The 26,942-nt window shown below is 45.1% G+C and overlaps 1 protein-coding gene across 6 annotated transcripts in view; it reads left to right on the top strand.

The window, feature by feature from the left end:
• The window catches only part of MYO7A (myosin VIIA), a 277,532-nt gene that overhangs the window by 50,992 nt on the left and 199,598 nt on the right, over nt 1-26,942 (top strand). For 2 of the 6 annotated variants that reach the window (XM_068266664.1, XM_068266662.1), the window contains exon 1: nt 1,113-1,271. The exons of 3 other annotated variants lie outside the window; for them this stretch is intronic. In XM_068266664.1, the coding sequence (XP_068122765.1) occupies nt 1,176-1,271 (96 nt within the window). In that variant the 5' untranslated portion in view covers nt 1,113-1,175. Of the gene's footprint in view, nt 1-1,112; nt 1,272-13,753; nt 13,853-26,942 lie in introns of those variants that run through there. One more of the 6 variants, XM_068266663.1, reaches the window with a different exon arrangement.

The following is a 26,942-nucleotide window of genomic DNA, read 5'->3' as shown; positions in this document are numbered from 1 at the left end:
CAGCTGTGTAGTGGAAAAAGACCCTTAGGGTTAGAAAAAGTGGGAGGAGTCAACACCAGCCAAATACATACCATGGGCAACGCCGGGCATCAGCTAGTTCATAATATATGATATGACTGCCAATTTTAGCTTTTGCCCATTGTAAAATCTTTCCTCTCCCTGATTTACATTCTGACATTCATCAAATGTCGCCATTTTACTGCTGGCAGGTGATGTCAGTGGAAGGGGAAGCTGCTTGCTTTTTTAGCAGTTGGAAACAGCTGTTATTTCCCACAATGCAACAAGCCAACCACGGTGTGATGTCAGGACCACGGTCATGACATCACACTGTGGGAGGGATTTCACCACAATTTCAGCCATACAGAGCCCCCTGGGGATACGTTTGAGAAAAGGTAAAGATTTATAATGGGAAAGGGGGTATCAGCTACTGATTGGGATGAAGTTCAATCCTTGGTTACGGTTTCTCTTTAAAGTACAGCTGAAGTGAGATGGATATGGAGGCTGCCATATTTATTTCCTGCCAGTTGCCCTGTTGATCTCTCTGGCTGCAGTAGTGTCTGAATCACACATCTGAACCAAGCATACAGGTAATCTGGTCAGACTTCAGTCAGAGCATCTGATCTGCATGCTTGTTCAGGGTCTATGGCTAAAAGTATTCGAGACAGTCCATCTGCAGGACGGCCAGGCAATGTGCATTTTGTAAAAGGAAATAAATATGTCAGCCTCCATATAGCTCGCACTTCAGTTATCCTTTAAGCAGCGAGTGTGTCACATGAGCTGGTCTGCAGAGTCCCAGACATCTCCTTTCACTTGTGAAAGCGTTGTGAAGAAATTCCCATTAAAGAGGTAAACAGCACGCCACAGTGACAGCGGACAAAGTGGCCTCTCTCTGCCTCACAACCAGAGCAAACACTGGGCTGGATTCCGGGCCTCGGCCAAAACTTATCTGCTTTATCCTCTGACAAATTGGTCTTGGCACTTTCTTTCTGGTAAACAATGAGGACGAGGTTTGCTCTGGTGCTCCAGGCTGGCAGCCTGTGAATGGGGGCAGAGTCACAGGGCCAGTCTGTGGTCCTGCTGGGAACTGTGGCATTCAGAGGACTGGCACTCTGCAGGAGAGCTCCGTGTGGTACGACGTCCCAAATTCAACGGTATAGGTAACGGTGCCGGTTTCCATGGCGACAGAATCACAAAGGTGTGAGCCCCGTGGGTCAGAGAGCCACTCCCGGAAGGCTAAACTGGGCGTCGACCAGCGTTCAGGCCTCGGGCAGGTAAGTTTATTTTTATCTCTGGGTGCTGAAATAGAAATCACGGCATATGAGGTGTCTGCTGTTCCCGGCTTCTCTTAGTTACATATTTACATAGCAGAAGTTCTGTCAATACTTCTCAATGCTGCTTCCGGAAAAAAAAAAAGTAAAAGGGCTTAATTGTCTGTTCAGATTTTACTGCTGTCTGCGCCTCTTTTTGTGAGAATTCCTCTACAGCTATTGTGAATTAAAAAAAAAAATGAACCACACACTCACCTAAGGAGAGGGAAGGTTCTGGGTCCTATAGAGCGTTCCCGTTCCTCTTACAGTTCCAGTGCTGGCTCCCCCATTAGACTCTCCTGCTGAAGGAGGCTTCGGGAGCAGACAGTGTCTGCTCCCAAAGCCTGACAGGCGGCTCTGTACTGCACCTGCATGAGCACACTCGCGCAGTACACAGCCGCCAGTCTTCGGGAGCACTCGGTTTCTCGAAGACTTCTGAAGCCTTCCTTTGGCAGCGGAAAGCTCCTTTGGCGGTGGAAAGCCGTATTTGACCAATTTGGTTGAATACAGTACTACCGGGGGTGACATCACTGGAACGAGGGCACCCGGGATAGGAGCAGAAAGTCTCATTAGGACCCAGAGCCTTTCCTGTCCTTAGGTAAGGATCTGCCTCATTTTTTTTTCAGCGGTTCCCATTCACTTTATAGTGCCTCCTTGGTGGTATGATTATTTTCAGATTTTACTGCCTAAAAGCGGTGCAATTTTTTTCACAAGCTTTTAGACCCGAAAAATCATAGATAGATCTGTGGCAGCCCTGCACATTACTCACCTCCAGTGGATCCAGCTCAGGGTTACTGCTCTGAGCTTTGGATTCCCATCCTGAGCCTGAAGACATTACCGTTAGCGTTGCTCATCACGGGCTGTTTTTTCTGATCAGGTCGGATTCCGAATTGGTTATTGCCTCTCGATCACGGATTCAGTTCCGAATGCACCTGTGATCGTGGTCCAAATCTGGCTCCTGATCACTGGCCGTGATTACCTGAAAACCCGCTGAATTTAGTGGTTAATAGCAAAGCCCCCTTACATGCCAGAAACACCAAATTTGCAGAAGTGAACCTCCGGACTAAAAATCTACTCAGCAGAACTGAAAAGGCTTGGTGTTTCTTTAACAGTTTCACAGCATCAGAACTTTGTTTTTCTTACCAAAGCATCATTTTTAGCTGCATTTTTATCTAAGCTCCACCCATCAAAGAAAAAAAAGCCCTGGCTTTTTTCCCCTGATGCTGTGCAGAGCATGATGGGATTTCCTATGTTGTTATTCACGTTGCCTAGCAACTGGGAGAGGTGCTCAGGACACAGGACAGTTGGAACTGTGTATCATGCTTCCTGTCACCTCCTTTCAACCAAAAAAGATGGCTGCCCTCATGAAATCAAACATTTGCCTGTTCTTTTAAAACAGGGTGGGTAAGAGATTATATTGCCTATCTATTTTAATTAACATAACTAATGTAACTTAATGACAGTATGTTTGTTTAGGCTGGAGTTTCTCTTTAAGTAGAACAGTGGGAACAAGGTGACCTTATAGTTTTTGAGAAAATCGATTTGAAAGTTTCAAAGGGAAAAAGTATACACTTAAATGCGGTAAATGACAGTTAATGTATTTACATGTATACGTTTTTCCTTTGAAACTTCCTTTGAAACTCTCAAATCGATTTTCTCAAAAACTGTAAGGTCTTTTTGAAAAAAAAAATGTTTTCCTCATGTTCCCACTGTCATTCGTAACATCTGGCAAATTTGGTGTTTCCAGCATGTAAGAGGGCTTTGCTATTACCCGCTAAATTTTGGTGGGTTTTTAATCACAAATACTTCTTTCATTTGAAAATGTAAAATTGATTTACTCAAAAACTAAAAGTTCTTTTTGATTTTTTTTTTTTTTACGTTGTAGCCACATCTCACCTTTATAATCCATGCAATTTTGGTGATTGAAGCATGTATGGAGGCTCGTTAAAATCTAATCCATGATCACGGCCGTGATCACGGATTCTACATGTAATCACGGCTAAAATCCGAGTCGAATTCAGAATTCCGTTTCAAGTCCGGATCACGATCACAGCGTATCAGGATTTCGATACTGCTGTGGCCGGATTAACTCGAATTTGTGATCGGGGGTATCCGAGCAACACTGATTACCGCTAAGGAGGTTAAAGGAAACCTGAAATGGAGAATATAAAAAAAAATATACATACCAGGGGCTTCCTCCAGCCCCCTTCAGGCTGATCGCTACCTTGACAACCTCCTCCTCCACCTGGATCCGCTACTATTCGGTCCATAAAGTCCTTAAGTCTAGGGTGTACTGTGCATGCGTGGCGCGTGCCTCTATTGCGGTCCATTCTGCGTTCTTGTGGCAAAGAATGTAAATTTGGGCGCTAAAAAAAATCACAATTTATGGCAAAGGAAGTAAATTGAGGCACCTGATAAAATCGCAAGCGCCGAGGCATGCCCCAATTTGCATATCGCCATGCCTCACCCAAGCTACCCTGCTTTGCCACAAATCACAGCTTTTCTAATGGGCGCCTATAGCAGTGCTCTTTTGTTTTTCCACAAGGGCTCCTGTTCCCTCTTTTCCTGTTACGTATGGGAGCTGCCATGTTCATTTCCTTTTAAACAATACCAGTTGCCTGGCAGTCCTGCTGATATCTCTGGCTGCAGCAGTGTCTGAAACATCCACCAAAAACAATTATGCATCAAATCAGACAGTCAGACATCAGTCAAAAACATCGAATCTGCATGCTTGTTCAGGGTCTATGGCTAAATGTTTTTGAGGCAGAAGATCAGCAGGACAGCCAGGCAACTGGTATTGTCTAAAAATAAATAAATATGGCAGCCTCCATATCCTCCTCACGTCAGGTGTTGTTTAAATGTTAACAGCGGGGTTTGATCTTAAGACTGTTTAGGAATAAAATGGATCTAAAATTAGCATCCCAGAGATGAAGCCGTTTTGAGGTTCTCGTACGCTCGTCTTTGTTTAATAAGCCCTCTGGAAGTTCACATTAGCATATAGATTGCCCTGCGGCTGACATAAAAGGCCAGCGGCGGTCGTGACTGGCGGTATTTTTGGTGCGGATGACGTTTTAATAGTGTCCGCAGGACGGGCTCCTGAATCAGTCGGGAGAATTTATGGAGACAATTACAACAATAGATGTCTGGGGAACGATTGTGCGCTAACGGTGACATTTGTGACCCGTCCACCAGAGACCATAGAGGACGCCTTATCACATTAACAAAGCCAGGATCAGATGACAAACGCACAGTGATGACTGGAGGTGGCCGCGATCTCTTTCACGCCGCGTAGCTGCAATAACTCCGTCTGCGCCTAGCGTGCTCCTGTAATATTATTTAGAAAGCCTCAGTTGAGGCAGCTTTCTATGTGCTTTTCATACAACAACGTATTAAAGAGGCCCTGTAGTGACATATTGTAAAGTAGAAGGTAAGAATGCCCAAGCTGCTCAGGGTGACCCAAAACTACTAGGAAAGTATAGGGACCAAAAGAGACCAAAAAGCCCACCTGGTAAAAAGCCAGCGCTCAATGTAGTTTGCCTTCTTAAAACAGAAGGTATTTACGATAATTCAACTTTAAGTGAACATCTTTGGTTACCCACAATGCACCGCTGCTGAATATGCAAATTATCTTTATGCCTCTAAATTCAGGCTTATATCCAGAACCGCTTGTGTATAGCAGGCCTATAACTTATACATTTTACAGAGCCACATCAACCCAACATGCAGACAGACTGTTTCGGACTTTTGGTGCTCAACAGTGCATGGCAGGGATTGATATGGCTTAATGGGATAGGGCTTAGACATTCAGAGTTAAGTGTGTAACTGAGGTTACCCATAACGCACCACTACTGAACATGCATATTATCTCTTTATGCCCCAAGCTCTATCCCATAAAGCCATATCAATCCATGCCATGCACTGATGAGACTGCATGTTTGGTTCATGTGGCTCTTTAAAATGTATAAGCTAGCCTATAGGCTTGCTAATTCCCGTTCGTTAGTACCTTACCTCTTTTCCTCCATAGTCCTTTAGAATGTAGGCCTACAAGGGCAGGGTTCTTTGCCTTTTGTTTCTTGGAATCGCTGTGTGTTTTGTTAGTCACAATGTATTGGTCATTGTGGCATTTATGTTGTGTATCATCTCTGTATTATGTACCAGTGTCTATGGTTGTTCTATTTGCTTGTGTCACAGAAGATGATGGCTCTTTATGAAATAATGGTTGTGCATTTAGCAACAAAAGTCCAATTCCAGTTGTGCTCATAAGTTTACATAGACCGGCAGAATTTGTGATATTTTATCCATTTTGCATAGATTATGAATGAAAACACATAAAATGTAATTTTTCTCATAGTTAGTGGCTGGCTGTAGCCATTTATTGTCAAACACAATCACTACACAAACTATCAGAATAACCCTGTTCGTAAGTTTACACACCTCAGTTCTTAATACAGCACCATGTATTGAACACATTTAAATAGAAACCGCAACCAAGAATTGACCTTCACCCCAGTCAGTAGCTGATACCCCCTTTTACATGAGAAATCTATTCCTTTTCTCCAATAGATCATCAGGGGGCGCTGAATGGCTGATATTGTGATGAAACCCCTCCCACAGAGTGATGTCAGGATCACGGTGCTGACATCACACTGAGAGCCTTGTTGCATTGTGGGAAATAACAGCTGTTTCCAACTGCCAAAAAAAGCAAGCAGCTTCTCCTTCCACTGATATCACCTGCCAGCAGTAAAAATGTCACCATGTGATAAATTTCAGAATGTAAATCAGAGAGAGGAGAAATTTTACAATGAGCCAACACTGACTAAATCATTTATACATAATTATTGTAAAAATGAGGCACTTTTATTACATTATTTTCACTGGAGTTCCTCTTTAACATCAATGACAGCTTGAAGTATTTTGTGGTAATTGTGGATGAGGCTCTTTATCTTCTCATTCTTCCTGGCAAAAGCCTCCAGTTCCCATACATTCTTGGGCTGTCTTGCATGAACTGCACGTTTGAGCTCCCCCCAGAGTGGCTCAATGATATTGCGGTCAGGAGGAGACTGAGATGGCCACTCCAGAACCTTCACTTTATTTTGCTGTAGCCAATGACAGGTCCACTTGGCCTTGTGTTTTGGATCATTTGTCATGTTGGAATGTCCAAGTCCGTCCCATGCTCAGCTTTCCTGGCTGAGGAGTGAAAATATTCCTCTAGTATTTTTTGATAACGTACTCCATTCATATTGCCATCAATTCAGACCAAATTTCCTGTGCCTTTGTAGAGTACACATCCCCCAAAACATCAGCGATCCACCACCATGCTTCACAGTAGAAATAGTATCTTCAACATAGTCCTGGTTGACTTCTCTCCAAATGTAATGTTTATGGTTGTGGGCAGAAAGTTAGGGATGGTCGGAAATGCCAATTTCCGATTCCGCATTCCGCCATTCCCAAATACCGATTCCGCTTTCCGCTACCAATTTCCGCATTCCAATGCGGAATTTCCGCTGGAAATCGCGGAAATTCCGCCCGACTTTAACATCGATTTTCTCAAAAACTATAAGGTATTTTTGAAAACTTTGTTTTGCATCTTGTTCAGAAGATTCTGTTTAATAAACCCTGAAAATTTGGTGTTTCTAGGATGTACAGGGGCTTTGCTATTGACCGTTAAAGTCGGCGGATTTTTCCTGTAATGTAAATGCAGAAAATAGGCAGAAGCAGATTTTCTGCATTTTACATTACAGAAAAAATCCGCCAACTTTAGCGGTTAATAGCAAAGCCCACGTAAGTCCTAGAAACACCAAATTTTCAGGGGTTATTAAACTGAATCTTGTGAACAAGATGCAAAAAAAACTTTTCAAAAAGACCTTATAGTTTTTGAGAAAATCAATGTTAAAGTCGGGCGGAATTTCCACGATTTCCGGCGGAAATTTCCGCGATTTCCGGCGGAAATCCGCCTAACGCACTTGCATTACCGATTTCCGCATTCCGATGCGGAAATGCAATTTCCGATCGGAATTTCAGAAATTGCATTTCCGTGGAATCCAAATGAGCATCCCTACAGAAAGTTCAATTTTAGTTTCAACACTCCAAATGACTTTGTGCCAGAAAGTTTGAGGCTCGTCTCCATGCCATATTGTGCCATATTGTAAGTGGCAGTGGCGGACATACGGCCGTGCAGGCCGTGCCGCCGCACGAGGGCCCCTGAAGTTCCGTTTTCTTCAGGGGCCCATTAAGTATTTTTTTTTTTTTTTTTTTTTATTATTTTATTCCCTGGGGGGCCCCCCGATTCCTATCCTCCCTCCCTCCCTCACCTCGGGGGGCCCCCCTCCCGATATGCGCGGCGGGAGAGCGAGCGAGCGAGCGGCAAATGCAGGAAGTCTTCAGGGCTCTCCAGGCATCCGCTAGAGGCCCAGCCGCTTAGTCTCCAATATGTCTCCAGTTGGAGACATATTGGAGACTCAGCGGCTGGGCCTCTAGCGGATGCCTGGAGAGCCCTGAAGACTTCCTGCATTTGCCGCTCGCTCTCCCGCCGCGCATATTGGGAGGGGGCCCCCCGAGGTGAGGAAGGAAGGGAGGGAGGGAGGATAGGAGTCGGGCCCCCCACCCGGATAGCTACCCACCCGGCTACCTAACCACCTACCCACCCGGCTACCTACCTACCCACCCACCAGGCTTCCTACCTACCCACCCGACTACCTAACCACCCACCAGGCTTCCTACCTACCTACCCACCCACCAGGCTTCCTACCTAACCACCCACCCAACTACCTAACCACCCACCCGGCTACCTACCCACCCGGCTACCTACCCACCCACCAGGCTTCCTACCTAACCACCCACCCAACTACCTAACCACCCACCCGGCTACCTACCCACCCGGCTACCTACCCACCCGGCTACCTACCTACCTAACCACCCACCCGGCTACCTACCTACCTAACCACCCACCCGGCTACCTACCTAACCACCCACCCGGCTACCTACCTAACCACCCACCCGGCTACCTACCGGGCTAGTTACCAACCCACCCACCAGGCTACCTACCCACCCACCAGGCTAAACCAGGCTACCTACCTAACCACCCACCCGGCTACCTACCTAACCACCCACCCGGCTACCTACCTAACCACCCACCCGGCTACCTACCGGGCTAGTTACCAACCCACCCACCAGGCTACCTACCTACCCACCCACCAGGCTACCTACCTAACCACCCACCCGGCTACCTACCGGGCTAGTTACCAACCCACCCACCAGGCTACCTACCCACCCACCAGGCTACCCACCCACCCACCCACCAGGCTACCTACCTAACCACCCACCCGGCTACCTACCTAACCACCCACCCGGCTACCCACCGGGCTAGTTACCAACCCACCCACCAGGCTACCTACCTACCCACCCACCAGGCTACCTACCTACCCACCCACCAGGCTACCTACCTAACCACCCACCCGGCTACCTACCGGGCTAGTTACCAACCCACCCACCAGGCTACCTACCCACCCACCAGGCTACCTAACCACCCACCAGGCTACCTACCTAACCACCCACCCGGCTACCTACCTAACCACCCACCCGGCTACCTACCTAACCACCCACCAGGCTACCTACCTAACCACCCACCCGGCTACCTACCTAACCACCCACCCGGCTACCTACCTAACCACCCACCCGGCTACCTACCGGGCTAGTTACCAACCCACCCACCAGGCTACCTACCTACCCACCCACCCGGCTACCTACCTAACCACCCACCCGGCTACATACCGGGCTAGTTACCAACCCACCCACCAGGCTACCTACCTACCCACCCACCGGGCTACCTACCTACCTACCGGGCTAGTTACCCACCAGGCTACCTACCTACCCACCCACCCACCCACTCACCCACCCACTAGGCTACCTATCCACCCAACCACCCATGGGAGCTGCGCGCCGGATGGAGGCTGGGACAGGAGGTCTGCTGCTGCAGGTGAGTAAATGTTTTTGTTTTATTTATATTAGCAGGTGTATGTTCTGGGCAGGTCTGCCACATGATTGCATGTATTTTCTGGGCATATCTGCCGACATGATTGCACGTATTTTCTGGGCATATCTGCCGACATGATTGCACGTATTTTCTGGGCATATATGTGTATTTTCTTGAGAAAACCTGCACAATTATGTGAATTTTCTGGGGAAAGGGTCACCAAAACTTGGGCCCACTGTCTTTGCGTTGCACTTTTCAAGGGAACCTGAGGTGAGAATAATATTGAGGCTGACATATTTCTCTCCTTTTAAGCAATACCAGTTGCCTGGCTGCCGTGCTGGTCCTCTGCCTCTTATTCTTTCAACCATAGACCCTGAACAAGCATGCAGCAGGTCAGGGGTTTCTGACAATATTGTCAGAACTGAGAAGATTAGCTGCATGCTTGTTGCTGGTGTAATTCAGTTTATTACTGCAGCCAAATAGATCAGCAGGGCCGCCAGGCAACTAGTATTGTTTAAAAGGAAATAAACCCTCACCCCGGGTTCGCTTTAAGTTACAGTTAGCTCCGCCCTCATCCGGTCATTGCCACGCCCATTTTTTGCCGCGGCGCTACGCGCCGCAGGCTCTATCCACTATTTTTTGCCAGCCACGCCCATATTTTGCCGCGGTCATAGGGGGCCCACAATTACAATTTTGCACAGGGGCCCACTGCTGGCTGTGTCCGCCACTGGTAAGTGGGATACTTTGTGACATTTGCATAGTAATGGCTTTCTTCTGGCAACTTGACCATACAGCCCAGCTTTCTTCAAGTGCCTCCTTATTGTGCTTCATGAAACGGCTCCACCACAATTTTTCAGAGTCCTTTATTTCACCTGAAGTTATTTGTGGGTTTTTCCTTGCATCCTAAAAATGTTTTCTGTCAGTTGTGGCTGAAATTCTACTTGGTCTACCTGACTATGGTCTGGTTTAACACCCAGGTGTCAAACTCAAATACAAAGTGGGCTGAAATTGTACACTGGGATCTAATCGTGGGCCAACCTCAATGTCTACTGGCCATCTTCCCTCCTTGCAAAGTTCTCATGCCCCCCCCCCCCTCCAACCCCTATACAGTTCCCTTGTGTCTAGTGGTCCTCCAACCCCTGTACAGTTCCCTTGTGTCTAGTGGTCCTCCAACCCCTGTACAGTTCCCTTGTGTCTAGTGGTCCTCCAACCCCTGTACAGTTCCCTTGTGTCTAGTGGTCCTCCAACCCCTGTACAGTTCCCTTGTGTCTAGTGGTCCTCCAACCCCTGCACAGTTCCCTTGTGTCTAGTGGTCCTCCAACCCCTGCACAGTTCCCTTGTCTAGTGGTCCTCCAACCCCTGCACAGTTCCCTTGTCTAGTGGTCCTCCAACCCCTGCACAGTTCCCTTGTGTCTAGTGGTCCTCCAACCCCTGCACAGTTCCCTTGTCTAGTGGTCCTCCAACCCCTGCACAGTTCCCTTGTCTAGTGGTCCTCCTTCCCCTCTACAGTTCCCTGGTGTCTCAAGGTCCCCAGCCTCCACTATACATTTCCCTAGTGCTTTCCCCTACCTCCCCATATGGTTTCCCCGGTGTTCAAAGCCTTACCTCCAATACAGCTTCCCTAGTGGTCTAGAGTGGGCCAAACATAATGCAAAGTGGGAAAACCACTTGAGAGCCAAATGTAATGGCTCTGAAGGCCAGATATGGCCCGCGGACTGGAGTTTGACATGTATGGTTTAACAGAACCCATAATTTCAACTTGATAATTAGAGTTTGGACACTGGTGATTGTTGTTCTCAATTCCTTGGATATTTTTCTACTGCCTTTTCTTCCATATCCTTTGACATTTCTTTTGCTTTCTTATAACTTAGGGCTGGTGTACACTGCAAGAGCTTTTTCTAAGCGTTTGTGATTTTAAAAGCTCTTGCTAATGTAATGCTATGTGTGTGTTCTTATCTGCATAATATGATTTTATAAGAATCACCCAAAGAATTGCAAAAGCAAGAGTTTTCAAATCACTAGTGCTTAAAGGGGCACTACAGCGAAAAAGTGTAAAATGTAAAATATGTGCAAACATAGACAAATAAGAAGTACATTTTTTCCAGAGTAAAATGAGCCATAACTTACTTTTCTCCTATGTTGCTGTCACTTACAGTAAGTAATATAAATCTGACAGAAGTGACAGGTTTTGGACTGGTCCATCTCTTTATAGGGGATTCTCAGGGATATATTTATTTTCAAAACTTAGTGAGTGGCAGTTGCTCTGTCCAACTGCCAAAAAACTGTGTAGGGAGCAGGGAAGCTGGCCAGCATCATTGTTTTAGGCTGGTTTCACAGTGGGACGTTAAAGTCCCACGTTACAGCAGCCAGTAACACAGCCTAACTCACAGCACTGTAAAATCAATTGTGCTGTTCACAGTGCCCACGTTGCGTTACAAAGTAACTCAGCACGTTTAAACAAAGTGCTGCACGCTGTACGTTATACTGGGCTAAGCAGCGTTAGACTGCTTGCACATGCTCAGTAATGTTGGAGGAGGAGGTCTCTTCTCCTCCTCCTCCTCCTCCTCCATGGCTAATTAATATTCACTGCACTGCAGAGACTGGTGGTGGGACTGTAGTGTTGTCCAGATCATGAACGAATCGTTCATTTGATCCGGATCTTTTTTGTGAGTCGAATCATCCGGATCATCACAATGAAAGATTTGGTTCACAGTGGATGTCTGTCTGGAAGAAACAGGAACATACAGAATGTACAGTGCAGGGAAAGTCCTGTCCTGCTAGTCCTTTCACCCAGTCTGCTTCCCTAGTAAAATGATTCAAATGATTCGGTTCAAAGATCCGGATCTTTTCAATGATCCGATTCAAATGATCCAAACCCTTAAAAGATCCGGACTTCCTATCACTAACCTGGAGCGGCTGCTTTGAGAGCTGCATAACGCAGCTCAATCTGATGCCCAACTTCAACACCACCATGCATTGCGTTAGGGGCACGTTATGGGAACATAACGTCCCCTAAAACGCAACGTCTTGGTGTGTAAGTAGCCTAAATCCTTTTTAGGGAATATATGAAGAATAAAAGCCTTGCTGAGAATCCCCTATGAAGAGATGGACGAGTCCAAAACCTGTCACGGCTGTCAGAATTCTACTGCCTACTGTAAGTGACAGCATTACAGGAGAAAAGTAATTTATGGCTCATTTTACTCTGGAAAAAAATGTACTTCTTATTTGTATATGTTTGCACATATTTTAAATTTTACAGTTTTTCGCTGTAGTGCCCCTTTAAAGAGAACCCGAGGTGGATTTGAAGAATATTATCTGCATACAGAGGCTGGATCTGCCTATACAGCTCAGCCTCTGTTGCTATCCCAAACCCCCCTAAGGTCCCCCTGCACTCTGCAATCCCTCATAAATCACAGCCACGCTGCTGACACACAGCTTGTCAGAGCTGGCTGTGTTTATCTCTATAGTGTCAGTCTGCTGCTCTCCCCGCCTCCTGCAGAACTCCAGTCCCCGCCTGCATCCCTTCCCTCCCTGCTGATTGGAGGGAAGGGACGGGGGCAGGGACCGGAGCTATGCAGGAGGCGGGGGAGCAGCTGAGACTGACACTACAGATGTAAACACAGCCTCACAGCACGGCTGTGATTTATGAGGGAGTACAGGGGGACCTTAGTGGGGTTTGGGATAGCAACAGAGGCTGGGCTGTTTAGGCAGATCCAGCCTCTGTATGCAGATAACATTCTTTAAACACACCTCGGGTTCTCTTTAAAAAACTCTTGTAGTGTGTAGCAGCCCTGGGAATCCAAAAAATCATCAGCGCAGTACTGGAAGAAAGATGTACGGGTCTGTCAGGAGTCCAGAAACTTATTGACCTTTTATACATACCCACTAATAACAAGCAAACAAATCACAGCTTAGGATGGTTATCTTTAATAGCCATTAAAACCCATTTGTGTCAGGTTGTGTGCATTTTATACGGCCAAGTCAAGAGGGTAGGTAAACTTCTGATCAGGGTCATTTGGGCAGTTTGTGTAGTGATTATGATTTAAAAAAAAACAACAACAGTAAATACAGTTGTTCGGCAATAAATGGCTTCAGCCAACCACTAATAATGAATTAAATAAACGTTTTTGTGTTATCATTCATATTTTCTGAAAAATGGTTGAGAAATCATGAATTCTGCAAGGGTATGTAAGCACAACTGTATGTGTATATCTATCAGGAAAGATGTGCTACCAGCTATAGCCACAAGGTGGCGGTGTATTTTAGCAGTAATGGTCATACTACATTGTGAGTCTAAAATGTCAGTTGTGAATAAACTTGTTTGTTATTCTTGGTGTGCATTAGCCAAGAGTGCCATTAGTCATGAGTAGAGATGGGAAGTCCAGATCTCTTTAAGGATTCGGATGATTCGAATCGGATCATTGAAAAGATCCAGATCTTTGAACCGAATCTTCGAATCATTTTACTAGGGAAGCATTCTGGGGGTGAAATGACCAGCAGGACAGGACTTTCTCTGCGGTGGACAGAGAAGGGGAGAAGATGGACAGAGAAGGGAGGAGGTGGACGAAGAGGGGTGAGCAGAGAGCAGAAATGTTTTTTTGCACACAATACCCACATGCTGCAATCATATGCTTTACATATATTTCACCTACATGTTCATCTGTATACTTAGAATGCAAACGTCGCACAGTGAAAGAAACCATTCCCTAATGTGTCGTTTTCTCACCTCCAACACTCATCATAAATGTAGGGAGAAGTGAAGTGCAGCTGTTTAGAGCAGAGTGCAGGAGGATCATATTGCACTGCAATCACAGTGCCTGCCCTTCTAGCCCAGCACGCTGTCTACAAAGTTACTGAGCTGTGCTTCTGAGCCAAAACTTTCCAATTTGTTCACTGAGCACAACTACGGAACAAAGAGCCTATAATGAGCAGCAAATTATAGCCAGTATGTGTGCTCTACACATATCTGGCAGTGGCACCGATGTCCCCTCTCTCTTATCTACCTGTCCCTGTGCAAGGCTGGCTCCCCTCCAACTGAGCGATCCATCTCTGCTCTGCCTCCAGGACCCCCCTGTCCGCTGAGAGGGGGGCGTGCCGCTCCTGGATCCACCCCCTTTGTGAACCGAATCGTTCATTTTGAGGATCCGGATGATTCGACTCACAAAAAAGATCCGGATCAAAGATCCGAATCGTTCATGATCCGGACAACACTAGTCATGAGGCTGATTAATATCTGTTTCTCCTGCATTCTACTTTGCTGGGCACTAGGAAGAAGCTAGATTATAATAACCTTTTTATCAATAATAATAACCAGTGGATGTGAATAGCTCTTTAGTTAAATCTTCCTACTTTCATCCGAATAACATTGCAAAGATTAAACATCTGATTCCCCAAGAGGATCTTCCAACCCTTCATCACATCACGGCTGGATTACTGCAATGCCCTTTATGCTGGCCTCCCCAAAAACGACCTGCGTCGCCTGCAATTAGTGCAGAATTCCAGAATTCCAGTCCAGATTGCTAACAAACCAGCCTCACCACTGTCACATTACACCGATCCTTTGCTCACTGCACCGGCTACCAGTAGAATGGAGAATACTCTTCAAGATTGGGCTGCTGACATTCAAATCACTGCACAATCTGGGCCCTGGATACATGAAGGACTTGCTGAAGCTGCACCACACCTCTCACAACCTCAGATGAGCAAGTTCTATAAACTTGGTCACTCCCAGAGTGCACCTCAAAAAATCTGGAGATAGAGCCTTCTGTCATGCTGCCCCTACTCTTTGGAACTCCCTGCCACACCCAGTAAAGACAGCACCATCCCTGGAGCTATTTAAATCCAGACTGAAAAGCCACCTGTTTAGCCTGGCATTTCCGGACTTATAAAATTCTTCCTCTGTATCACAATGGTCTGAGCCATGCTTATGCGCTTTGAGTCCTACGGGAGAAAAGCGCTTTACAAATGTTATTTGTTGTTGTTGTTGTTTAGTGTCCCTTTATTTGAAGCCACTTCTAATGTCCCTCTTTTTATCCTCATGTACAGATCTATAATATATTTGCCTACGAAAAAAGGTGCTTATATTGTGCAAAATTTTCTGTCTGAACGGAAGATTAGTGATGAAAGAAACCACCAGAATGATAATGGTACTAGCTAGTGGCACGTGCTACACTGCGTGGTGCAGGTATGTGCACGCCATTTGTCTGGACGTCACACGCTAATCCCATATTGCACGATTGGACCAATCAGATTGCAAAATTGTATCAATCAAATTGCATGATTGGACAATCAATTGGACCAATCGAATTGCATGATTGTGCCAATCAGTTTGGACCAGTCAAAGTATTGTATTGTACTCCTGTAGTGAAGTGTTAACCTCTTCCTAACTAATTAACCCCTTTTGTCACTTATACTTGGCCTTAAGATTCGTGCACACCTGTAATGGCTGCTGCCTGTAGCAATGAGATGCACTAGGGCAACAGTTCGGGGGGCCCAACAGTTCAGGGGCCCAACGCTATATTGATGCATCACTGTGCTGTTACCTAGCAATGTATCTGTACAACTCTGAGGTCCTCAAACTGTGCACCATAGTGATCACATCCAATCACTATAGACATGGGCTGGCTAATCGTACGCTACATGTCCAACTAGGGATTTAATCATGGCGAACCAAATAATATGCTTTGTTGTTACATAACTGTGGCATTTGTCATGTGAATATTAGTAAGGGTGAAACATGAAAAAAAATTGTATTTTCTGCGTTTACACCTATTTGTCCCCTGTACAATCCTTATAAAACTAAAGAATTCTTGGAAAAGAATATTGCCCAAAGAAAGCCTGCATTGTCCCAAAAATGACAATAAATATATCATTTTGATGGCATTACTAATATAAAAGTTATTGCTGTATCAATAGTGACAGCTGAAATAACAAAATTGTCAGGAATCTTTAAGGTGGCCATACACTGGTCGATTTGCCATCAGATCCGACCAACAGATAGATCCCTCTCTGATCGAATCTGATCAGAGAGGGATAGGGATCATAAGGCTGCCTTTACTGCAAACAGATTGTGAATCGATTTCAGCCTGAAACCGTTCACAATCTGTGGTGGAGCTGCCGCTGGTCCCTTCCCCCCCTGCATACATTACCTGCTCAGGCCGGCGCGTGTCCCCCCTGGTCTCCACTGTCACTTCTCCGTGCTCGGCTCCTCCAGCTTCACTGAACCTTCTGCCAGGTAAGTTTAAACAGTAGAGGGCGCTCTACTGTTTAAACTTCCTGCCGGGACAGGAAGTTCAGTGAAGCTGGAGGAGCCGAGCACGGAGAAGTGACAGTGGAGAGAGCGGGGACACGCGACAGCCGGAACAGGTAATGTATTGCCGCTAGCGTGGGTCGTCTGGCATTCGAACGCCGCTATCGACGCACTCCTGACCTGCCGGCGATCGAGGGAAATCCTTCTGCACGGACGGATTGACGGGAACGATTGATTTCGGACGGAAATCGATCGTTCTGTCAGCGTTTGCGCAACGATTTCACAGCATATTCGATCACAGTGATCAAATCTGCTGTATATCGGCTGGAAAATCGTTAGGTGTATGGGCCCCTTAACCCATTCAGGTTCCGTGGTTTTCACGTGAGAAATGTTCACCTCCCATTCATTAGCCTATAACTTTATCACTACTTATCACAATGAACTGATCTATATCTTGTTTTTTCCGCCACCAATTAGGCTTTCTTTGGGGGGTACATTTTGCTAAGAGCCACTTTACTGTAAATGCATTTTAACAGGAAGAATAAGAAAAAAAATGGAAAAATTCATTATTTCTCAGTTTTCAGCCATTATAGTTTTAAAATAATACATGCCTCCATAATTAAAACTCACGTATTGTATTTGCCCATATGTCCCGGTTATTACACCGTTAAAATTATGTCCCTATCACAATGTATGGCGACAATATTTTATTTGGAAATAAAGGTGCATTTTTGCCATTTTGCATCTATCACTATTAACAAGTTTAAAATAAAAAAAATATAGAAATATTTCATCTTTACATTGATATTTAAAAAGTTTAGACCCTTAGGTAAATATTTACATGTTTATTTTTTTTTTTTATTGTAATGTTTTGTTTTTTTTAAAGTAAACATTTTATTAGGGTAGTTTTTGGGAGGGTGGGAGGTAAACAATAGATTTATAATGTAAATGTGTGTTAATTTTTATTTATTTTTACTTTCAGTTGTAGTATTACTTTTTGGCCACAAGATGGCGGCCATGAGTTTGTTTACATGACGTCACTCTACGCGTAACACACGCTTAGAGTGACGCATCGGAGAGGGAACAGCCAGAAAAAGCACAGCTTCCGAGAGAAGCTGTCGCTTTTTCAGCGGGGGAGAGGAATCAGTGATCGGGCACCTTAGCCCGACACATTGATTCCCTGGCTATCAAATCCGTGGCCGGGAGTGCGCGGCAGTGCGCATGGTTCCTGGACGTAGTTTCTACGTCCAGGAACCAAAATAGGTTCATCTGAACCAGAGATCAAAAGTAGTCAAGATTTGATACTTACCCGGGGCTTCCTCCAGCCCCAAAAGCTCGTCTGAGCCATCCTCCCACGGTCTGCCATTCAGCCGCGATCTGTCCCGGTAACAGCTCAGTCACGTCCAGTCCTGGTCTAATGCGCATGCACAGTAGACCCAGACTGACGTCACTGAGCTGTTACCGGGGTGGATTGCGGCAGGACGGCATGGGACTCGGACGTGTTGTTTATGGGGCTGGAGAAAGCCTCGGGGAAGTATAGAATCTTTTGATCTCTGGCAAACATTTTAAGGGGTAAAAAGCCAGGAATGCGAAGCGGTTAAATACAAGACAATGGATTAATTATATCTCACTGTGGGCGGCAGTGGCAGCTCTTAGGTTTGTGGCATTTCTTGTTCAGTGTAGTAAAAGCAGTCTCTGCTGTCTCAAGCTGTGCAGATTAAACATGGTTCAGCTGCCTGCAGTATATGCAATAAGCCACTAGATGGAGAGCGTGCATCATTTTCATATTAACCCTGTCACTGCCAGAGTACTGCGATGATCACAATATAAGTTTCTAGGATCCCACTTTAAAGGACACCCGAAGCGAAAATAAACGAATGAAACAAACGATTGCATCTATCTTCCTTCTCCTAAAAATGACTTTTTAAGATATCCCACAGTTTTATTTTATGTTTAAATCTAAATTTTAAATTTTAACTGGTTTATTGTTTTTGCTCAATGACACAATTATTAACCACTTCAGCCTACAGCTTCGAAAATTGTATGCATCCAAGCAATGTTCACCTCCCATTCATTCGCTAATAACTTTATCGCTACTTATCAAAATTAATTGATCTATATCTCGTTTTTCCGCCACTAATTAGGCTTTCTTTAGGTAGTACATTTTGCTAAGAGCCACTTTACTGTAAATACATTTTAACAGGAAGATTAAGATAGAAATGGAAAAAAAACATTATTTCTCAGTTTTTAGCCATTATAGTTTAAAATTAATACATGCTACAGTAATTAAAACCCATGCATTTTATGTGCCCATTTGTCCCGCTTATTACACCATTTAAATTACGTCCCTATCACAATTTATGGCGCCGATATTTTATTTAGAAATAAAGGTGCATTTTTTCAATTTGCGTCCATCACCATTTACAAGCTTATAATTTTAAAAAATGTAATAAGATACTCTCTTGACATGTATATTTAAAAAGTTCAGACCCTTAGGTAACTATTTATGTAGTTTTTTTTTTTTAATTGTAATTTTTTTTTTTTTTTTTTTTAATACAAAAATGTATTTGGGTAATTTTAGTTTGGGAGGTAAATAGCCAATTTTAGATGTAAAATAATGTATTTTTTATTCAATACAGGTATGTGGGTGCAGTTTACTATTTGGCCACAAGATGGCCACATTCAAAAAGTTCCTAGATGCGAACGATGTCGCATCTAGGAACTAAAATGAAGAGAAGTTGTTTCCTGGGGGCAGAAATACCACGCTCTCTGAAGAGAAAGCGTCGGTATTTTTGCCCAGGACTTGGATCGGTGAATGGGAATTATATTCCCATTCACTGATCGGGGGGGCAGCGGGAGGCAGCGGGGGCGCGCGCGGGCGCGCGCCCGATCGCGCGCACCACACGGCTGCAGCACCACTGCCTATCTGGACGGATATATGCGTCCAGATATGGCGAAGTGGTTAAAGTATGCCAGAGCTAAAATCTATGAACTATTGACCCAATTTATCTCTTTCCTGCTCTCAGAAGCCATTTTCTGCTAGGAAAGTGTTTTATAGTTGGAATTTCTTGTCAGTGAGGGTCACACTGTAGTCACTTCCTGTCTGAGTCAGCCACTTACATACCTGATATTTAACTCTGTCAGGCAGAGAAAGAAAAAAAAGTAACACAGCATAGTTATTAGTGTGCTAGGTACTGTACATACCCATGTCTCATCATGTCACATGTTACTTAGGGTATCTCTGTCAAAGTTAACATTATAAAAAAGAGACCCAGGAGCAGCCACTACTATGATACTCGGCGTAGATTTGCTAATGTGTTTAGGGAAGCAATGTAGAACCTGTGGGGTTATTCCTTGCCCAGTATAAGCATTGACATGGCTGTATGGGGATAGGACTTGGACCAGTACAACAGAGTAAACAAGCAGGTCGGGGTGACCCAAAACCACCAGGAAAGTATAGGAGACTAAAAGAGACTGAAAAGCCCTTCTACTAAAAAGCAATGCTTGGTATGATTTGCCTTCTTAAAACAGAAGGTACTTGAGATAATTTGGCTTTAAAGTGAACCTTAAGTGTCCAAAAAAAATTGAGTTTTACTCACCTGGGGCTTACCTCAGCCCCCTGCAGCTGATCGGCGCCCACGACGAGTCGCTCTGATGCTCCGGGTCCCGCTGGCGGCCACTTCCGGTTTCGCCGTCAGGACCCGTCAGGCTGGGGAACGCGGCTGATACTACGCGTTCCCAGCCAAAATAGCACCCCTATGCGGCCATATGTCCGCATAGGCACCCGTATGCGGACATATGGCCGCATAGGGGTGCTATTTTGGCTGGGAACGCGTAGTATCAGCCGCGTTCCCCAGCCTGACGGGTCCTGACGGCGAAACCGGAAGTGGCCGCCAGCGGGACCCGGAGCATCAGAGCGACTCGTCGTGGGCACCGATCAGCTGCAGGGGGCTGAGGTAAGCCCCAGGTGAGTAAAACTCAATTTTTTTTGGACACTTAAGGTTCACTTTAAGTGAACATCTGTGGTTACCCACAATGCATCATTACTGAATATGCAGATTACCTCTGTCTGCCTCTTAAACCAGGCTTGCATGGAGTCTGGAAAGCCTACAGCTTCAAATTTTACAGAGCCACACCAACTCAATATGTAGACAGCCTGTTTCGGACTTTTGGTTCTCCTAAGTACATGGCATGGATTGATATGGAAGCCCTATCCCATAGAGCCATATCAATCCCACAGATGTTCACTTCTGAGGTAACCCATTATTAGCTGAACTATCGGAAGTACCTTCTTTTTTAACCACTTGAGGACCCTGGGCTTAACCCCCCCCCCCCCCCTTTCTGCCCACTAACTTAGCTTTCTGTTGCTGGGCTCTGATTGGTGCTGGGAAGTTTGTTTATGTTTTAATAAATATTTATTTGTTTTTTAAATTTGTTCATCATTTAACCACTTGAGGACCTAGGGCTTTCTACCCCTTAAGGACCGGCCACTTTTTTTCCATTCAGACCACTGCAGCTTTCACGGTTTATTGCTCGCTCATACAACCTACCACCTAAATGAATTTTGGCTCCTTTTCTTGTCACTAATAAAGCTTTTTTTTGGTGCTATTTGATTGCTCCTGCGATTTTTACTTTTTATTATATTCATCAAAAAAGACATGAATTTTAGCAAAAAAATGATTTTTTTAACTTTCTGTGCTGACATTTTTCAAATAAAGTAAAATTTCTGTATACATGCAGCGCGAAAAATGTGGACAAACATGTTTTGGATAAAAAAAAACCCATTCAGGGCTGGTGCACACCAAAACCCGCTAGCAGATCCGCAAAATGCTAGCAGATTTTTAAACGCTTTTTTTTTATTTTTATGAGGCGTTTTGCGGATTGCTGCTGCGGTTTTCAGTATAGTAGATTTCATATATTGTTACAGTAAAGCTGTTACTGAACAGCTTCTGTAACAAAAACGCCTGCAAAACCGCTCTGAAGTGCAGTTTTTCAGAGCGGTTTGCGTTTTTCCTATACTTAACATTGAGGCAGAAACGCATCCGAAATCCAAAAAATGCCTCACCCAGGCATTTTTCGTTTCTGCAAAACGCCTGCCGCTCTGGTGTGCACCACCCCATTGAGATACATTGACCAAGCAGATCCGCAGCCGCAAGCGGATCTGAAAACGCCCAAAAAGCCGCTCGGTGTGCACCAGCCCTCAGTGTATATTTATTGGTTTGGTATTATGGTAGAGAACAGAGGCGCCAAAAGGATAAAAACAATATTTAAAAGTTTTAAAATTATTGCTTAGGAGGCAGTGGTGGACTCACCTCCCACAAGCAGACACAACAACTGTGTATTCACAAAAGGGACATTTATTGGTATACTCCAAATAAGGTTGCAACGTGTTTCGCAGGTCAAACCCGCTTCATCAGGCAATTACAGGAAGGAGCACACAACAGCAGTATGTCCAGATAGCACCTGGCGCCTCAGACTGAGGCGCCAGGTGCTATCTGGACATACTGCTGTTGTGTGCTCCTTCCTGTAATTGCCTGATGAAGCGGGTTTGACCTGCGAAACGCGTTGCAACCTTATTTGGAGTATACCAATAAATGTCCCTTTTGTGAATACACAGTTGTTGTGTCTGCTTGTGGGAGGTGAGTCCACCACTGCCTCCTAAGCAATAATTTTAAAACTTTTAAATATTGTTTTTATCCTTTTGGCGCCTCTGTTCTCTACCATAATACTGATTGTATCCACCTTTGGTGGAGGGGGATACCCCTTCTTGTTTTTCAAGCCTACAGAGAGCGACTTCTTATTCCTGAGTGAGGACAGGCTAATCTCCTCACCTGCCTACACAGTGGTTGCCTGGAGGTAACCCTGGTTTGTGAGTATACAATTTATACTCTTTCTAATTATCCAATTACCTTGACATACTACACCATATCGGGCTCTCGGTTCTCTCTTCTTCATTTATTGGTTTGGGTAAAAGTTATAGCGTTTACAAACTATGGAGCAAAAAGTGAATTTTCCCATTTTCAAGCATCTATGACTTTTCTGACCCCCTGTCATGTTTCATGAGGGGCTCGAATTCCAGGATAGTATAAATACCCCCCAAATGACCCCATTTTGGAAAGAAGACATCCCAAAGTATTCACTGAGAGGCATAGTGAGTTCATAGAAGATATTATTTTTTGTCACAAGTAAGCGGAAAATGTCACTTTGTGACAAAAAAAAAAAGTTTCCATTTCTTCTAACTTGCGACAAAAAAAAATGAAATCTGCCACGGACTCACCATGCCCCTCTCTGAATACCTTGAAGGGTCTACTTTCCAAAATGGGGTCATTTGTGGGGTGTGTTTACTGTCCTGACATTTTGGGAGGTGCTAAATTGTAAGCACCCCTGTAAAGCCTGAAGGTGCTCATTGGACTTTGGACCCCTTAGCGCAGTTAGGCTGCAAAAAAGTGCCACACATGTGGTATTGCCGTACTCAGGAGAAGTAGTATAATGTGTTTTGGGGTGTATTTTTACACATACCCATGCTGGGTGGGAGAAATATCTCTGTAAATGACAATTTGTTAATTTTTTTTACACACAATTGTCCATTTACAGAGATCTTTCTCCCACTCAGCATGGGTATGTGTAAAAATACACCCCAAAACACATTATACTACTTCTCCTGAGTACGGCGATACCACATGTGTGGCACTTTTTTGCACCCTAACTGCGCTAAAGGGCCCAAAGTCCAATGAGTACCTTTAGGATTTCACAGGTCATTTTGAGACATTTCGTTTCAAGACTACTCCTCACGGTTTAGGGCCCCTAAAATGCCAGGGCAGTATAGGAACCCCACAAATGACCCCATTTTAGAAAGAAGACACCCCAAGGTATTCCGTTAGGAGTATGGTGAGTTCACAGAAGATTTTATTTTTTTGTCACAAGTTAGCGGAAAATGACACTTTGTGAAAAAAAACTATTAAAATCAATTTCCGCTAACTTGTGACAAAAAAATAAAATCTTCTATGAACTCGCTATACTCCTAACGGAATACCTTGGGGTGTCTTCTTTCTAAAATGGGGTCATTTGTGGGATTCCTATACTGCCCTGGCATTTTAGGGGCCCTAAACCGTGAGGAGTAGTCTTGAAACGAAATTTCTCAAAATGACCTGTGAAATCCTAAAGGTACTCATTGGACTTTGGGCCCTTTAGCGCAGTTAGGGTGCAAAAAAGTGCCACACATGTGGTATCGCCGTACTCGGGAGAAGTAGTACAATGTGTTTTGGGGTGTATTTTTACACATACCCATGCTGGGTGGGAGAAATAACTCTGTAAATGGACAATTGTGTGTAAAAAAATCAAAAGATTGTCATTTACAGAGGTATTTCTCCCACCCAGCATGGGTATGTGTAAAAATACACCCCAAAACACATTGTACTACTTCTCCCGAGTACGGCAATACCACGTGTGGCACTTTTTTGCACCCTAACTGCGCTAAAAGGCCCAAAGTGAGTACCTTTAGGATTTCACAGGTCATTTTGTTTCAAGACTCCTCACGGTTTAGGGCCCCTAAAATGCCAGGGCAGTATAGGAACCCCACTAATGACCCCATTTTAGAAAGAAGACACCCCAAGGTATTCCGTTAGGAGTATGGTAAGTTCATAGAAGTTTTTATTTTTTTGTCACAAGTTAGCGGAAATTGATTTTAATTGTTTTTTTCACAAAGTGTCATTTTCCGCAAACTTGTGACAAAAAATAAAATCTTCTATGAACTCACCATACTCCTAACGGAATACCTTTGGGTGTCTTCTTTCTAGAATGGGGTCATTTGTGGGGTTCCTATACTGCCCTGGCATTTTAGGGGCCCTAAACCGTGAGGAGTAGTCTTGAAACCAAATGTCGCAAAATGACCTGTGAAATCCTAAAGGTACTCATTGGACTTTGGGCCCCTTAGCGTACTTAGGGTTTAAAAAAGTGCCACACATGTGGTACCGCCGTACTCAGGAGAAGTAGTATAATGTGTTTTGGGGTGTATTTTTACACATACCCATGCTAAGTGGGAGAAATATCTCTGTAAATGACAATTGTTTGATTTTTTTTACACACAATTGTCCATTTACATAGAAATTTCTCCCACCCAGCATGGGTATGTGTAAAAATACACCCCAAAACACATTATACTACTTTTCCTGAGTACGGTGGTACCACATGTGTGACACTTTTTTGCAGCCTAGGTGCGCTAAGGGGCCCAACGTCCTATTCACAGGTCATTTTGAGGCATTTGTTTTCTAGACTACTCCTCGCGGTTTAGGGCCCCTAAAATGCCAGGGCAGTATAGGGACCCCACGAGTGACCCCATTTTAGAAAGAAGACACCCCAAGGTATTCCGTTAGGTGTATGGCGAGTTCATAGAAGATTTTATTTTTTGTCACAAGTTAGTGAAAAATGACACTTTGTGAAAAAAAAACAATAAAAATCAATTTCCGCTAACTTTTGACAAAAAATAAAATCTTCTATGAACTCGTCATACAACTAACAGAATACCTTGGGGTGTCTTTTTTTCTAAAATGGGGTCACTTGTGGGGTTCCTATACCGCCCTGGCATTTTACGGGCCCAAAACCGTGAGTAGTCTGGAAACCAAATGTCTCAAAATGACTGTTCAGGGGTATAAGCATCTGCAAATTTTGATGACAGGTGGTCTATGAGGGGGCGAATTTTGTGGAACCGGTCATAAGCAGGGTGGCCTTTTAGATGACAGGTTGTATTGGGCCTGATCTGATGGATAGGAGTGCTAGGGGGGTGACAGGAGGTGATTGATGGGTGTCTCAGGGGGTGGTTAGAGGGGAAAATAGATGCAATCAATGCACTGGGGAGGTGATCGGAAGGGGGTCTGAGGGGGATCTGAGGGTTTGGCCGAGTGATCAGGAGCCCACACGGGGCAAATTAGGGCCTGATCTGATGGGTAGGTGTGCTAAGGGGTGACAGGAGGTGATTGATGGGTGTCTCAAGGTGTGATTAGAGGGGGGAAAAGATGCAAGCAATGCACTGGCGAGGTGATCAGGGCTGGGGTCTGAGGGCATTCTGAGGGTGTGGGCGGGTGATTGAGTGCCCTAGGGGCAGATAGGGGTCTAATCTGATAGGTAGCAGTGACAGGGGGTGATTGATGGGTAATTAGTGGGTGTTTAGGGTAGAGAACAGATGTAAACACTGCACTTGGGAGGTGATCGGACGTCGGATCTGCGGGCGATCTATTGGTGTGGGTGGGTGATCAGATTGCCCGCAAGGGGCAGGTTAGGGGCTGATTGATGGGTGGCAGTGACAGCGGGTGATTGATGGGTGGCAGTGACAGGGGGTGATTGATGGGTGGCAGTGACAGGGGGTGATTGATGGGTGGCAGTGACAGGGGGTGATTGATGGGTGATTGACAGGTGATTGACAGGTGATCAGTGGGTTATTACAGGGAAGGACAGATGTAAATAATGCCCTGGCGAATTGATAAGGGGGGGTCTGAGGGCAATCTGAGCGTGTAGGCGGGTGATTGGGTGCCCGCAAAGGGGCAGATTAGGGTCTGATCTGATGGGTAACAGTGACAGGTGGTGATAGGGGGTGATTGATGGGTAATTAGTGGGTGTTTAGAGGAGAGAATAGATGTAAACGCTGTGCTTGGGTGGTGATCTGATGTCGGATCTGCGGGCGATCTATTGGTGTGGGTGGGTGATCAGATTGCCCGCAAGGGGCAGGTTAGGGGCTGATTGTTGGGTGGCAGTGACAGGGGGTGATTGATGGGTGATTGGCAGGTGATTGACAGGTGATCAGTGGGTTATTACAGGGAAGGACAGATGTAATTAATCTGTAATTAGGGTCTGATCTGATGAGTGACAGGTGGTGATAGGGGGTGATTGATGGGTGATTAGTGGGTGTTTAGAGGAGAGAATAGATGTAAACAATGGATTTGGGAGGTGATCTGATGTCGGATCTGCGGGCGATCTAATGGTGTGGGTGGGTGATCAGATTGCCCGCAAGGGGCAGGTTAGGGGCTGATTGATGGGTGGCAGTGACAGGGGGTGATTGATGGGTGATTGGCAGGTGATTGACAGGTGATCAGTGGGTTATTACAGGGAAGAACAGATGTAATTAATGCACTGGTGAATTGATAAGGGGGGGTCAGAGGGCAATGTGGGCGGGTGATTGGGTGCCCGCAAGAGGCAGATTAGGGTCTGTTCTGATAGGTAAAAGTGACAGGTGGTGATAGGGGGTGATTGATGGGTGATTGATGGGTAATTAGTGGGTGTTTAGAGGAGAGAATAGATGTAAACAATGGATTTGGGAGGTGATCTGACGTCGGATCTGCGGGCGATCTATTGGTGTGGGGGGGGGGGGTGATCAGATTGCCCGCAAGGGGCAGGTTAGGGGCTGATTGATGGGTGGCAGTGA

The sequence above is a fragment of the Hyperolius riggenbachi genome, chromosome 2, assembly GCF_040937935.1.
Source record: "Hyperolius riggenbachi isolate aHypRig1 chromosome 2, aHypRig1.pri, whole genome shotgun sequence".
Lineage (NCBI taxonomy): Eukaryota > Metazoa > Chordata > Amphibia > Anura > Hyperoliidae > Hyperolius > Hyperolius riggenbachi.
The sequence above is the reverse complement of the archived record's forward strand: the minus strand, read 5'-3'. Positions and strand labels throughout refer to the sequence as shown.